The sequence below is a fragment of the Anastrepha ludens genome, chromosome 2 (genome assembly GCF_028408465.1).
Source record: "Anastrepha ludens isolate Willacy chromosome 2, idAnaLude1.1, whole genome shotgun sequence".
Lineage (NCBI taxonomy): Eukaryota > Metazoa > Arthropoda > Insecta > Diptera > Tephritidae > Anastrepha > Anastrepha ludens.
In genome coordinates, this window is record NC_071498.1 from 61966088 (window position 1) to 61982556 (window position 16469).

Sequence of the window (16469 nt, forward strand, 5' to 3'; positions counted from 1 at the left end):
AAAAATTTATAAAAGTTATAAAAAAAATTTTATGAAAAACGGTTTTGTAAAAACAAAAGGAAAAAAAGTAATTTGATATTTCTAATTGTAGGTACGTACATATTCATATGTAGCTAAATTTTATTTTATTATGTTTTTTCGTAATTAAAAAATATACTTAATTTTTGAAATTTGTATTTTCGTTGTAGATCCTTATTTGAAAAGAAATTTAATATTACTGGGTGTTTTAGTTGGCTAGTTTGGATTTTAGGCACTCATTTGTGTAGAAATCGAAATTTTCTTAAATTTTATAAAAGTATTTAATTAAAAACTAAGAAGTATGTTATGGTGCAATATGTAGAATTTTTTAGACTTTTTTTAATTGCTTTTAATTGTGTTTCGTAATAAAAAATAATAACAAACGTAAGAACAACAATAATATTAATTTACTTATTTTTTTTAATATTTTTCGTAAGAACAGTTTTCTTCAATTCCGTTTTAAGTTTACGTAAATATATTAACTACTGTAAGTCAACAGCAGAAAATAAAATTTGAATATTTATTAGTAAACCCAAGCCGATATTCATTAATTGTAAAACCTGCAATTAGTAGCAATAAACATTTGATCTGCTTTTCTTCCATGCACTTATGTGTATTTGCACCCAATTTGGAATTTATTGGTGTTAATTGTTTAATTTTAACCACAAAAAAATTCATACATTTGTCTTCTTCATTTGAATGTACAAATGTCTGCTAATTTTGTGGCATGCAATAAACTTGTGAGGCACGACATGTGACCTAACATCATATATTTTGGCAACAGATTGCTTTGTGTTTGCCGTTCTTTTGTTGCTGGTTTTACGTAGTTTTTTTGTGTTAAGCAAGAAATTTGCACTAATTTGTGAATTTGTGAAATTCAGATGAAAGCAACTAATTTTGAGCGTGGCGTAGATGCTGGCAAACGCAAGATAATGCTGGGGAAATAAAAAAAAAGACGAGGGAGTAGCTACAACAAATAAGTTTATGTCCACTTAAGTGAAATAAATGAAAATTAAACTGTACTAAAGGAGGTAAAGAAACAATTTAGTGACTGCTTTTGGTACTTACAAGTACATACTACCGGAAGTATGCGGTTATTTGTATGATATATCAAGATTATCTATATAGGGTTTTCCAAACAGAGGTGTTATTTTGATATTCATAGAAAAATGCAATTTTTTAATATAAATGATCGGATGTTTATTTCTTTATAAAGATGAAGGTATTCCGTTAATAGTGAAAAATAATAACAGTCAAATGACTACCACGACCACGCTTACAGGACAATATCCTTTTCATGAAATTTTCCACAACCGGATTGCCAAGTGGCTGCCCTCTGTTCTCGATAGCCTCACGAATTCTATCTTTGAGGTTTTGAATCGACCTTGGGCTGTTGGCGTAGACCTTCTCTTTCCCGTGGCCCCAAAGAAAAAAAACACAAGGTGTTAAATCAGAAGATCTCGGTGGCCAATTGTGATCACCTCTTCGAGAGGTAAAAGATCAATGGTTTCGTTGCTTGTGTCGCACGTAGCGCCGTATTGTTGAAAATAAACGTTGTCCAGATCAATAGCATCCAATTCCGGCCATAAAAATCGTTAGCGATAATTAAATTAGATATTCAAGGTTCAAAAGGCAAAACAAAAGAAGTTTAATCTTCTCAAAACTAGATGAAAAAATTGCGGAGAAATTTCGAGAAAAGTCTGTATTTCTTTGATTTGAATCTAAAATTGACTACGCCAATGAACTTAGATTTTTAAACTTGAAATGAAAGAAATTCCAAAACTTGATTAAACCAATTGATTCTTTAAGTATTCAAGTTTTCAGAAAGTTTTTTTTCAATGGAAATTTTGTCTCTAGTTACACCTCGAGTAGCCAGGCTGTCATCAAATCAATGGGGGCATTTATACTCAGATCAAAGCTGGCTCAAGAATGCCTGGCAGCTCTAAATTATGTTAGCACTATCTTCAAGATCTAGTTGCCGTGATATAGAGATATTGAAGGAAATTGAAAGCCCGATGCACTATCCAGAGGACACTGCTTGAAAATAGAGGCAATATTAGAATTCCTTTGGCAACTCGTAAATTAAGGACAAAAAATAATATTCCCCAGGAGGCAAATAGATCATGGAGAGAAGAAAATATTTGTGTTGCATCCAGGCTAATTTGGCCACAAATATTATCGATAAGAAAAGATCAGGAAAATTACTCATCCTCTCAAGAGAGAACGTCTCGAAGGACGTGGCTTGTGTCAACGGTCATTGGCTGTTAGGCATTGTTGGTAGGCACTCCTCTAGGCTAGAAGTGTTTTCTCATGAATACTGCAGAAGTTGTAGAGACGAGGAAGAGGAAGAAACAGTAGAACACTTCCTCTGTATTTGTCCAGCCTTAGCTAGGAGTAGAGCAAAGTTGTTAACAAAATACTATTTTGACTCTCTTACGGAACTTTTCATTGTTGCACTAAAACTTGAGCATCTAATTATTTCCATGATTAATAAACAGTGATGTTTCTGTGTTACACAGTGGCACTACATTGGACTTGTAAGGTCTAAGTGAGTTGGCTATTCTAAACCGACTGCCACCAAACCTAACCTAACTTATAGTTATATTGAGCAGACATTTTTTATTATTGTTTTGGTGATTTCTAGTAACTTAATTTTTATCGCACAGCAAAGTGAAGAGAAAAAAAAGTGGCTCAATATTTCTTCTAACCAAATTTCATTTCAATATCACTCAGATGGGTTTTTCATGGAATTTCGATTATTAATTATTTCTACTTTTATAACAGATAAGGTTGAAATCATCGAAAAGGAGAGTAATTAGAAAGCACATAAAAATAATTGTTTTTTTTTTTCTTTTTTTAAATTAAGTATTAGACTTGAAATAAAATTTTAAAAGTTCACAACTATACTTAAATGAATAACACTGTGTAACATACGAAAAAGAAAAAAATTAGAAAGTCCTGACAGCGTCATATCGTAAAGCAGGCTAAGGAACAATATTTTTCATACACCATTTTAAAAGCTCACGTCTGCTTAATCTTCTTAAAAACTTTGAGGGTTCATAATATAAAAAGGCATATAAAATCAATAGATTCACGTCTGGTTAATCTTTTAAAAAAAATTAGGATTCATAGGATAAAATGGCATATAAAATCATTACATCCTTACTTCACTGGAATACTGCGATGATGATTTCGTCCGTAGATGAGTATTAACCGTAAATTAATTTTCGGCATATTTATGCAGAGGTATATATAAAATATTATTAATAATAATAAAAAAAAAAAAAATAAAAATATTTAATTTTTTACTATGATATTTTTTATAAAAAAAACTTAATTTTTCATAAAAAAATAAATCGCAGTATTTCACATAACATATTTTAATTCTTTCAATTACAAGAGATTAATCATCTCTTATGATTTCGAATTTCTTTTCTTGCTCAGAAGGTTAAACTTCACCCTAAAAATCATCATTTTGTAAAATTGATATGGGGCTGATATTATGCCTGCTACCTTTTCGCATATTACATACCTTCTGCGGAACTTTATTATTTTGAAAAAAAAAAAATCGATTTTATTAAAGGTACAGTGCAAGTGACGCAGACGCACTTATCGGCCAAGATTACAACTTAAGATATCTAATACAAAAAAATAATAATAATAATAACCACATAAATTTGCTATACAAAAAAACAAAAATAAAATAAATTAAAAATAAAAATTAAATAAATACTAAAACTTAAAAATGGTCACAATAAATCGTCGCTAGATAAGCAACGCGCTGCCCGTCGTCAAAATCTGTCAACCCGATTAAGCCACAATGTGACGCCTTTGATAAGTAGCTGCCATGACAGAAATGTGCGTCTTGCGACAGATAAGACGAGCAACGCTCGATGGCGCTCTGTTATCTGACTGCTCATTTACGTTCATTTACTACTGGCAGAGGGAGAAATTTACCAAGGAGAAAGTGCGAGAGCAGGTGTAAACTGTCAAATCGCTTGCGGCTATGTAGAATGAAATATGGCTGTTCGAATGTACAGTGGTGCTTGTGCAAAGCATAGATGTGAGTGAAATGCGTGCATATGTCAAATATAGGGATGGTTAGATAAGTGTGGATAGTTTTAGTTTGAAAACCAAGATTCTAAACTAGGAAAAACAAAGAATTTAGAAAAAAGTGTGGCTAGAAATAAAAATTTGTAAAAACAGAGAAAAGTATAGGGGTTTTCCGATTGTTGAAAGTGATTTACGCTTATGGCAATTCGACACACCTTCCTGTCTATGGCTGACCAAGTGCCAGTGGAGTTCATGCTTTGCGATCTTTGTAATATAATTTGTTGATGCAATTTCAGTATACTAAGATCGGTGCTTCCTTATTAGCCAAAAATCGCCAGGCGGTTGAAGAAAAATTCTCTCCCTCATTTGAGTTTTCGAGTTGTTAAGTGAGACTCCACATCATTAATCGATAAAATTAATCTCAATATTCATCAATGAAGCTTAGGAAAACGTCATATTTCCTGTTTGGGGATAGTTATAACTAACTGTGCTTCCAATGTTCCACTTTATAGAACTTTGAGAAAACAAATTCTTCTTCAAATTCTACTGGCCTTGATCTTTCTTCGACAAAATACTATTTCAAAATGTTACTAAATGAACTACTTAACTAGTTTCAAAATATTTTCTAACTTATTTCTTTATAATCTGTAAGAAAAGTAAGATTGAATATGAGAAAAAATATAAGAAATGAAATAAATAAGTTTTTAGTTTAAATTACTTTTAATAGATTGTTCAAATAAAACATAATTCTTTAGCCATATATTCATTTTTATAGTCTGTAAAAATGCATCATGCTGAAATTATTATTAAGTAAGTAAATAAATAAATAATTAAAAAATAAAAATATAAAAAAGCAAATACTTGCGCATTTTCGTACTCTGCTATCAACCGCTGTTCATCTGTAATTTTTCATTATGGCAGCAGTAATGATATTTTGAACTTTACATATTTGGCGGATTAGCATAACTCTTTATTGAGATTCTTTGGTTAGCATCTATGAATGTAGTTACGACGACAGTATAAAAAAGCGACAATTTTTTCAGAAAAGTATGACTTTTCTAGTAATTTTTCCTTCCAAAAGAGTTGTCGACGCTGTACTCCATAGATTTCTGCTTTGGTTTGAAGTTGGTTATTGAACCATTAGTATCACAAGTATCTAAGTTAAGCTTTCTCACCGGCTGACCATGAAATCGCCAGTAAGTATTCTAAATATGTATGACTGAACTTATTTGAAATATTAATGTTATTTTCTGAGTTGGATATGTTGCGGTCATATAAAATAAAGTTCCAAAATATGAATGTATGCTAATAACTTTGCACGGAATGACCGGATTTGCAGGGGATTTTTTGTATTTTGAAGCTAATTTCTCCTGCAAGGACATAAGTTGCATACATTTACTAGTTTACTTTATTTGTGAGCTAAAATGTGTTCAAAAATTAATTTTGAGCTTGCAGCGATTTAGAAAAGACTCATTTGGTTGAAGTACTTTTTTTGCTACAGAACTTTTAAATGTTTATTATTGCTCTGCATTATTGAAATTTATCAATTATTTCTTATTTCTATTAAAATTTTGAAAACCAGAAAAAAAAAAATTTTTAAATTGATAATCGCTGTGTGCCAAATTCTTATGATTAAAAGCAACTTTTATGACTAAAAGCAAAAACGCCTTTACAGACATCTTTAAATTTTTTGATAAAATTGCAAAAGATCTTGGACTATATGTAAATACTGAGAAAACTAAATACATGATTCGACCACCCAACAACACTACATGCGAACTTTAAAGAACTACAAAAGAACTTTATTTTCAAGAATATCACTGAATCTAAAGTCTTAGGTTTTAAACTATCGGCAGACAAAGACACGGCGGTAGATATTAACGACATAATAAGGCCTATTATTCTAACATAAAACTATTTAAATCAAGAGATTTATCCAGAACAGAGAAAATAAGAATGTACAAAGCACTGATACGACCCGTCCTTACATATGGATGCTGGAAACAAATGATATTTATCAGATACTGTGCTTCAAAAGGCGTGCCATAGGGAAAATATCATGCATTGCATGGTTAAAAAAATAGACGACACCTACCGCATTCGCTACAACAATGAAATCGAAGAAATTCTTCAGAGGCAAACTTTGGTACGTTTTAGTCCAACGGATTAGATAGATTGGGCACGTACTGCGCATGCCGAAAGAGCGAAATGCAAAGAAAGCATTCCGATTGGAGGAAGAAAAAGAGGGCGCCCACGAAAGAGATGGTTAGATGACGTCGAATCCGATCTTAAGGAACTGAACGTACACAAATGGAGAGATCAAGCCATGGATAGAATAAAGTGGAAAAAAATTGTTTATGAAGCTATGGTGCACCACGAACTGTGAAGTTAAGAAAAATAAGTGTCCCAAACTTCATCAATGGGTATAAGCAGTTAAATCAAAGATGAAAATTGTATGCGCTCTGAGATCTATATTCGCTGATTTGGTATTGTGATGTTTACTATTCCTTCGTCAATATGTATGATTTTCTATATATATATATAATTGGCGCCCTTTTTTGGTGTTTGGCCGAGCTTCTCCTATTTGTGGTGTGCGTCTTGATGTTGTTCCACAAATGGAGGGACCTACAGTTTCAAGCCGACTCCGAACGGCAGATATTTTTTTATGAGGAGCTTTTTCATGGCAGAAATTCACTCGGAGGTTTGCCATTGCCTGCCGAGGGGCGACCGCTATTAGAAAAATGTTTTTAATAATGTTCATGTTTCACCGTGATTCGAACCAAGGTTCTCTCTGTGAATTCGGAATGGTAATCACGCACCAACCTATTCGGCTACGGCGGCCATGATTTTCTATAGTTCCGGTAATTATATCTACATACAGCCTTGGCCAAATTATGAAGCAATTGATATCTCAATTGGAGGGAAATTTGAGAAATTTATCAACAAACAAATTTAAAAATTAAAATATCTATTACTTATAACTAACTTATAAACTAAGCGCCAATTTACACTATGACGTTTCACTCTGTGTGGAAAATCCGGCTCGGAGGCAAAAAGTGTAGGGTAAGCATACACGCACGGTCAGCTAAATTGAGAGTGTTTTTGACATTTCGTTGTCATCGCATTCACATTTTCATATTTTTATTCGAGTGCACTTTGTTTGGGCTTGCGCTCAACCAACAAATTACTATAGAAAATTTTCCGCTTATCGCGAAAAAATACGCAAGGGAAGCTGCAAACAAAAAGTCATCGTGTAAATGCACGTAGATTTTTGCAGACTTCTTTAAAAAAGAATGTGTAAAGAACTCAGGGTGAAGAGCCATCGTATAAATTGGCCCTAAGTAAGTCTTCTGAAACCTTAACCTTAAGTTTAGCTGGGGATTTAAGTTTCGAATGTCTTTACAAAAAAAAAAAAGAAGCTGATTTTAGTTGATTTTTGCCTGCATTTTTTGGTTCAATTCAATTTTTTTTAATGTTAATCTGTACGACTGATTATTGTATTGTGTTAAGTTTTTGTTTTTGTGACTGTTCAGGATATATCAGGCCAGCACTGTACTTGTGGATTTTTTATATGCCTGCACTCATTGCGCCCTAAATTCGACCGCCAATTTCAGCTTTCAGCGTATCAGCTGGCATTTAATAGACAAAAGCGCTTCCGTCCAGCAACACGCTGTGTCATTGTGATACCGTGCCATTGTGATACAACAAAAACGAAACAACAACAAAATGGCAAAACAGCTGCCACGCTTGTGTGACGTTCGATTTGCAGAAAAGTACATTTGCATGTATAGTTGATGAGTTCACCGATCGGCTGGGTGTAGACGCTTTGAAGGGTTGAGTTGTTAGGTTGGCAGTTTGAAGGGTTGTTTGATAGTGGAATGAGTTAATTTTTTTGTAAGTGTGTTCATTTTTGTTCAACTAAAAATTGGTCTATAGCCACATATTTTAGCACCCTTCATCAGACCCCTTTCATCATACTTCACCAAGTGTTCACTTGCTTTTTGCTTGCTGACAGCTTTTTTTTTTTTGGTTTTGGTATTCATGTACGTATGTAGCGCATAACAGAAGCAGACACAAAGCATATGATTTATATACAGCAGAGCTAATGTAAATAAGCGCAAATAAATAATGAAGGAAAAACATATGCATGCACGTACATACATACCAGCCAACTTCTCTGTATGTTGTGTTTTAAATAAAGTAAAAGCAAATAAAAAACGACAAAAATATAAAAATGCAAACATCATTCGGAATGAGGTGTAGGTAAGTTGCATATTTCGTCGCTCTCTCAGCGCCACACACAATCAAAACAGTAGCGGCGGCAGCGACAGGCAACCGCAACAGCTTATAACCAACCAATAACGCTCACCAGCAACATCTCTGAAAACATCAGTCAACATAAGCGGTACAACGCGTTCAGTATAAATCGTCGCGTATCGGTTGAGCGGCGCTGTAGTAGCATTGAACAGCCGGAGATATAAAGTACGTTGATGTGGCGAAACCTTTTTTAAGGGTTTTCGTTCGACGAAGTTTGGATGTCGGTGGATTGTTAGAGGTGTTTTGGTTTTACCTTTTGATTTTCGATCAAATCGACGGTGAAATTGACTTGGAGTGTTCAGTCGATCGTGCGGTCCAATTGCTGGTGTATGAAAAGTTTGTGTACTGTGGAAAAGAAAAACTTATCACGCACGCAAAAATTTAATACCACGAGCAGCGGTACCACAAAAAGGTACAAACAAAAAAAAAAGGATAATAAGCAAAATTAAAAATTTGTGCAAACCAAAAAAAATATAAGAAAAAATAATTAAAATTTTCGCGAAACATTTTGCAATAATATACATGGAAATATTCAAGCAGAGCCACAAATATCTGAAAACCATAAAAATGGGGAAAAACGCGTAAAATCGAGAAAATTTAATTTCGAGCAGAAAATCAACAAAACGCAAAACAATTTTGTAGTACGCGCTTCTGCGTTTCGTGCTCTCACAAAACGGCAAGAGAAGCGCCAGAGATCACAATCGAAATGGAAAATCGGTATTCACTTTGTAGCATTGTGGCCAATACTCAATTTTGGCTCATTTGTTTGGCATTTTTCTTAACTTTTGTTTGTTTTGTTTTTCCGCTCACATCGCATCGGTTAGTGACAGCGGCGCATTTGAGCATTGTGGGAAATCACGCAGAAAGTAGTCAAGTGGATTGTGTACATAAAAAAGGGGGAAAAGCACCTGCATTGTATTTGCATATAGAAAATATAGAATATTCCCCACGTCATACCCCTATAAGTGCATTTGTAGGTGGGTGTGCGAATATTTCCAACAACATAAGTGCATTTGTGTGTGCTGGTGCCCACTAAACATATTTTTGAATACTTTGTGTTGGCAACATTTTTAGTAATCGCATTAATTAGCAACTGCAAGTGAATATTCGAAAAATGTTTATGACAATAATTGAGGCTGCCACTTGGTTTGTGTAAACATGCACATACATACGCAAATATTTTTGTGCGCACATGCATGTTGCTAAGCGGCTTTAGCTCAGCTGAGTGGCAGTGATAACTCTTAACTCACATAGGATGTGGTAAAAAACAAAAAAAAAATAATATAATAATCGGACATAGTGCGCAAAGTGGAAAATTGGAATGAGTGTGAAATATTAAAACAAATATTGAATGAATAATCAATACAATTAAATATTACATGCGATTTTAATTTGCTATAAAAGTATGCTATTGGAAATTAAAAGTACAAATCAGTAAATAAAAATACAACAAATTAAGAGATGATGTGTGAAAATCTGTGCGGAGATATCTTTATGAATATGATATTCTGTTAGTGAAAAAACTTAAACTAAAAACTATGTTTTATACATGCAACGGTTGTGAAGTTATTGCATAACCAGATTTCAAAATTTCAATGAAAATAAATTATTTAATTTACCATAAAACGAATGTTTTTTCTTTGAGTAAAAATTATAACATTAGTTCAAATTCTTACTTAAAATAAAATTAAAATTAATTAATTTTAAATGTATGAAATTTCAACCCGGTTTAGTAGCAACATTTTGCTTGAATTCGGTGGAGTAGTGTTTAGATAACAAGCATGTCTGTGGTCGTATACAAAAGCAGCGTAGGTCGACTGAGCTAAATAATAAATGCCAATAATCTTCATAGTTTTAATTTATTTTTTACTTTCTTTATTCATTCCTCATTTAAATGCATAGAAAATAAATGTTAAGTTTGCTGATTGGATGAAGTTAGTTTCGACAGAAGAGAAGAAAACGCGGCGGCCGCCGTAGCCGAATGCGTTGGTTCAACACTACCTTTCGGAATTCAGAGAGCACTCTCGGTGTGAAAGACCGAAGTGAAGAAAACGTTTTTTCTAATAGCGATCTCCTCTCGGCAGGCAATGGCAAACCTCCGAGTGTATTTCTGCCATGAAAAAGCTCCTCATAAAAAATATCTGCCGTTCGGAGTCGGCTCGAAATTGTAAGCCCATCCATTTGTGGAACAACATCAAGACGCACGCCACAAATAGCATTCAGCGCAATCATGTATACTAAAAATTAGTTCAAAAATTTTTGTTGCAGAGTGGCTTAATCTTTTCTTGTCGCCTATAAGAAAAAGTTAGGGATGACAAGCAAAAAAATAGCAGGATTTTGTATTTTGTGAATGGAATCGCTCCATGTCAAGTGGCTCAAGCATTTTGGACATTATGGTCAATCCTTCTAAAAACTGATTAATTTGCAGGTTTGAGTGTAAGAAAAAGTAAATTGTAAAGTAAAATTGGAAAAAATTTAAAATTTGGAAATTTATTTTTAGTTATTTTATTTAACGTTTCAATTTTTTTTAGATTGAAATATACTAAGGAATTTTTTTATTTTATGGATAAATATTAATTTTTTTTTACAAAATTTCGTTTTTAGGAATAAATTTTTGTCTTCTTGTTCAAAATTTTTGAACAAATTTTTTGTTATTTTTGATCCATTTGACCCAATTTAATGTTAAAAATATATTTTTGGAAATAAAATATTTTACAATTCCTTTGTAATTGTTGATCCATGTAGTCTTATTTTTTCATTAAATACATTTTAGGTTTATTTAACATTTAAAAATGTACTTTTAAGCACACAATTTTGTTTTTTTTTGAAAAGAAATTTTATTTTTGGCATTTTTGACAAAAACCCCGCTCCTATATTTTGCATTAAAAGCCAAGACTATGCTTAGAAAATCCTGAAACTTTCATAGTGGGATTAACAAACATTTTTGTTCTAATTTTTCTGAAAATTGGTTTATTTGTAGTACTTAAAAAAAATTATATTGTAATTTTGAGATTTATTCAAGGTTGAAAGTTTTGTTTAGAGTTTTTTGAGTGAAATATTTTTTATTTTTTATTTTTAATATTTTTAATATATACTTTTTTTGTTTTACTTTTGTATATAAGAATTTTGTTTAGGAAACTTTTTTTTTTGTTTTGCTCAAAATTTTTGGGTACAATATTTTTTTTCATTTAAATATATTTGATACTATTTTTTTATTAATTATTATTTTTTAGTTTTCAGGCTAAAATATACTTTAAAAAAATATTTTTTTAAGGAACAAGATTTTGTACTTAAAAAAAAAATTGTTTCCAGAATAAAATTTTAAACCTTTTAAAAAATCTATTTTTGGGAAGAAAAATTTCGAATATTTGTTTGCAATGTTATGCCCCCAGACGTCATTTTTGACAAAAACCTCTCTCCTATATTTTTCATTATTAGCCAAGACTACGCTTAGTAATCCTTGGAAGTTTCATAGTGGGATTCACATAACCTTTTGCTCTAATTTTTCTTAAAGAAGTAACTGAAGATAAAATTAATAATTCTGAGATTTATTCAGTGTCGAAAATTTCGTTTATAGTTCAGTAAATTTGTGGTTATTTTTAATATTTAAAATTTTTATTTTTCAAGACAAAATATATTTTTAAAGTTTTTTTTTTCATAGATACATTTTTTTTGCTCAAAATTTTTGGGATAATTTATGAGATTTTGGATCTGTTTTGTCCTACTTTTTCATTAAGTTTTTTTTTTGATGTTTTCAGAATAAAATATACTCTTTAAAATTTTGTTTAGAAACATATCCTTAAAGTATAAAATTTTATTTCTAAATAAAAATATTAATTTTTTTTCCTTTTTGTACAACATTTTTGGGAACAATTGTTTTTTTTTTTCAAAATTTTTTCTTGAAACATTTTTTATTTTGCCATGTTTTCTAATTTGTTTTTGCCCATTTGTTAGAATAAAATATATTTTTTAATTCTTTAAGACGAAATTTATTTAGTAAAAAATTTATTTTCGAAAAAATTTGTTTTGCCATTTTTGGAAAACACCTCCCCTTAGATTTTTCTATAAATAGTAAAACTAAACTCAATAATCCCTGCAAGTTTCGTAACAGGATTTCTATAATTTTTCAAGTTCTATTCGAATACACACGGCGAATTGGCAAACATTCTTGTCAGAGCTGAGAAGAAATTTATTTTTTGTCATTTGCGAATGCGTGAATTGTGGAACTTACCATAAAAGAGGATAATTTTTGAGCCAAATTTCGTTAAAGCATCACTATTTTTATTGTACAGGCATTGGTTATCACACTAATCAAGAAGAAGAAGACAGGCGCTGAAAATAAAAAATTTTTAATAAAATACAGTATTAGGACCGGATTTTTCAAATGAAAAAATAACCTTCAAATGTAAACTCTTATTAATAAAAAATATAATCGCACCTATTTTATTATCCAAAAAACTTAACTAAAAAAACAAATTTTTTTAAATAGTTCAATTCAAATATTTTAAGATATTTACTAAGTTTTAGTAAAGGAAAAAAATTATATTTTTCACAAAATATAAAAATAATGAAGCACACGAAAATAACGAACTGAATAAATCAACTAAATTCAGCATGGACGAATAAAAAAAATTAAACGACTTGCAAATTGCTGAAAAAAAAATCATATTTCTTGCATGAAAAACTTTTAATCAGAGAAAATAAAAATAAAAACTGAATAAAAAATTACTCGAAGGATATAAATTATTTTATGATTTCAAGATCGCAGTTGCGCAAAGTAGTGTTCAGAGCGTTCTACTTTTGTATACAGAGTAAATATGGGCGCTGATGAGAAAACTCTACTAAGAGGTCAAGCAACTAAAGGGATAGAAGTGGAGAAGATATATTTTATCAAATTAAATTTTATTTCACTAAGCTAAAACTGATCAGCAGATTTCTATGCACTCAAGGTGATGCTGGGGTGCGTTGATTTGAGTTTTATTTAGTTTGCTTTACTTGATTCTCTAATTAAGAGAAATTGATTTGTGAGATGAGGTTGCGACAAATGCTTGCTGGAGCTCTTAGTAAATATTTAAAATTTATTTATTGATTTTTTGTTTTCAAATCAAAAATATATACATACAAATTTATGAAAATATAAACTGAACTGGACAACTTGAAAGTGCTCAAAAATATTTCGTATTTTTTAGGGTTGAAAAAAACTGTGATTTTTCGATAAAAAAAAACGTATACTCCTATCGACGAATAGTTTAAATTTATTGGAGGATTTAATCAGTTATTAATTCATAGCCTCCCTTTCTATAAAAATTATAATTTTTCCTGTGAGCAATCATGATTTATGCGACTCAACTCAATACATAACAACTAAAGAGTCACCTGAGCTGGGTTTTTCAAAATTGCACAGAATCGACTCTTATGGTTTTGAATGATTTTTGTTTTTTTGCTTGTCAGTGGCAACTGTTTCTTTATATCTAATATTTTTCTCAATATCGTATAGTGCAAAGTTCAAAACAGAAATTTCTCTCATACACAAACAAAGGATAATATAAATAGTTGAAGCAATGAAAAAATGTTTGGCCTGAAAATGTGCGCTACTAAAACAACGACAACAACAACAACAACATGCCATAATAGCAATAAGAGAAATGTTTGCGTAAAATACAGTGTATTGAAGCGTGCGCCAGTGAAGTTGCATAAGACGAACAACAATAACAACAACAAAAGCATGCAAATAAGCAAAATCAGTTGCGGAGTTAATAGCAGCAACAACAAAAAGTGCAAATTTCAGTGCAACATTGTGATTGTTATAGATAGCCACAATTATATGGATTGTTGTGGCATAAGTGGCGACAATAAAGTAAACAACGGCTATAAAGGCAACAACAACGACAAAACAGCAACAGCAACAAGTGCAGCAGCAGCAGCAGCAGCAATTGTTTAGCTCATTACTGGCCTTCATAAACAACGAGTTGTATGCATGCAACGGCGGAACAACAACAACAACAAACGAAAGTGTTAACACAAAAAGAGGCAACAACAATACACATTTGAGATTTGTTTTGCTTAACAAATGTGTGCGAAAAAATAAAATTAAATTGGCGCAAAGAAGTTGAAGCAAAATGAATAAATTAATAAAATGGAAAAATATTTGTTGATATGCGCACACGAGCAACAACAACAACAAAAATATAACAACAGTGTCTGTGTTAAAAATAATAATAAACGTAAAAAAACAATAAAAATTAATAATTAAAGAACAAAAAACAAAAAAAAAACACCAAAAACCAGACAAACAACGTCATCGGTGATAAATAGAACTCACTTTTAGTACCAAAATGCATACAACAAAGAACCCAATCTAGTATTTATCAGAATAGGCTACGTAAAATTAATTCACTTGCCAATATATACACATACAAACATACATATGTATGTGCGAATATAAAGAATTGTGTGTGCCCGTGCAAGCAAAGCGCGAACTATCAACAACGCAAGGAGGGAAACGAGGCACAGCACTCGCATAAGCCATCTACAGCTGCATAAAAATTTTGTCAGTATTTCAAAGCATCCTAAAAACAAGAACACGTGTATTTTTGCGTGAATGCATTTGTTTGTTTAACGCTCAAACGCATTAGCTCCTACACGTACACACATACATTCATACATATAGACATAAATTTATATGTGCTTCTTCGTATCGCAATTTGCCTACACAATGCCGGAGATCAAACGCAATCTGAGCCGCCTCTCTATGCTGATGTTTCGGCCAACGCATTCCAATGAGCCTGGCTGGCGTGCAGAGCTCTTAAGGTACACACATACACACATGTTTATACGAAGTAATTTTCCTATTCATTTTTTTATATAGCTGAAGCGAATAATTATAGTTAAATTTCTATGGAATTTTAATAAAATATAAATAACTGGCTTTAACCCCCGGCCCCGCTCGCGTAGGAGTAGTTTTGAGGGATTTAGGATATGTATATAAAAGAATTACAAAGAATAATTTCATAGAAAATAAATTTTTATTAATAACCATAATATTACAATACCCGGCATCCATTGCTAAGCCTCGTTGAGTAAAATGAAAACAACCAATCAGAAAAATATCAAGCAAAATTATTTTTATTAATTTTCTATCTCAAACCGTTTTTGGGTTTGCATTTGGGTCATAGTTGAACAGCTTATGCGGATTATGAAGTCTAGAGTGTGCTTTAAATAGTGGGAAATAGGAAAATCTAAAATTTTTTAGATTAAATTTAAGCACATATTCGATTATTAGTGACGAATGAGAGTGGTGGCGCGGCTTGGGGGTTGTGGGAAGGGAGTTCCATCATAAAAACATGAATGTATAAAAATTTATACGTCATTTGGTGTTGTCGTTTTGTAGTGATGCGCGGGCAACGTACAGACATTCACCTTTATAGTATAGATAAAATTATTTAATCACAGCAGGTTTTGCTTCTTATATTCATTATTTTTTATAAATACTTCACATCAAAGTTATATGTTTTATTATTTAAATTTCATAAAATTATGCATTTTTGAGCTTAAAAAGATGAATGATTTAAATAGTATTGTATTGCAACGCAGCTGTTTACTGATTGACAGTCACAATTTAAGTAAGTCGACTTAAGTGGTTTTGTGAAAAGTCCACAAATTAGTATCCCTGAGCTATTTTTGCGCGCCTGCATTTGTGCATGGCTATTTTGTGGCTTGTTGATAGCCATGCGTAAACATTTAGCTGGCCATATGAGCAGCACTTCATAAGAGCTGATGTGCGTTTATGTGCATGTAAGTTTGAATGCCCATACCTACTATGTACATATATATGTATGTATATAAAAAAATATGAGCTTTTCGGTATATGCATGATTTTATCTATTTCTAAAAACACAAAATCGGTTTTCTTAAATTCAAGTTGCTCTGGAATTGTGCTTGAAAATGAATAAAAATAATTTTGCTTGATATTTTTTTGATTGGTTGTTTTGATTTTATTCAACGAGGCATAGCAGTAATATTATGGTTATTAATAAAAATTTATTTTCTATGAAATTATTCCGCAGTAGATTGGCGGTGAG

At 31.6% G+C, this 16469-nt stretch overlaps 1 protein-coding gene across 4 annotated transcripts in view; it reads left to right on the forward strand.

The window, feature by feature from the left end:
* The window catches only part of LOC128871619 (G protein-activated inward rectifier potassium channel 3), a 108311-nt gene that overhangs the window by 46469 nt on the left and 45373 nt on the right, over window positions 1-16469 (forward strand). The window contains exons 1-2 of one of the 4 annotated variants that reach the window (XM_054113507.1): window positions 8370-8800; window positions 13886-15198. The exons of 2 other annotated variants lie outside the window; for them this stretch is intronic. In XM_054113507.1, the coding sequence (XP_053969482.1) occupies window positions 15071-15198 (128 nt within the window). In that variant the 5' untranslated portion in view covers window positions 8370-8800; window positions 13886-15070. Of the gene's footprint in view, window positions 1-8369; window positions 8801-13885; window positions 15199-16469 lie in introns of those variants that run through there. One more of the 4 variants, XM_054113508.1, reaches the window with a different exon arrangement.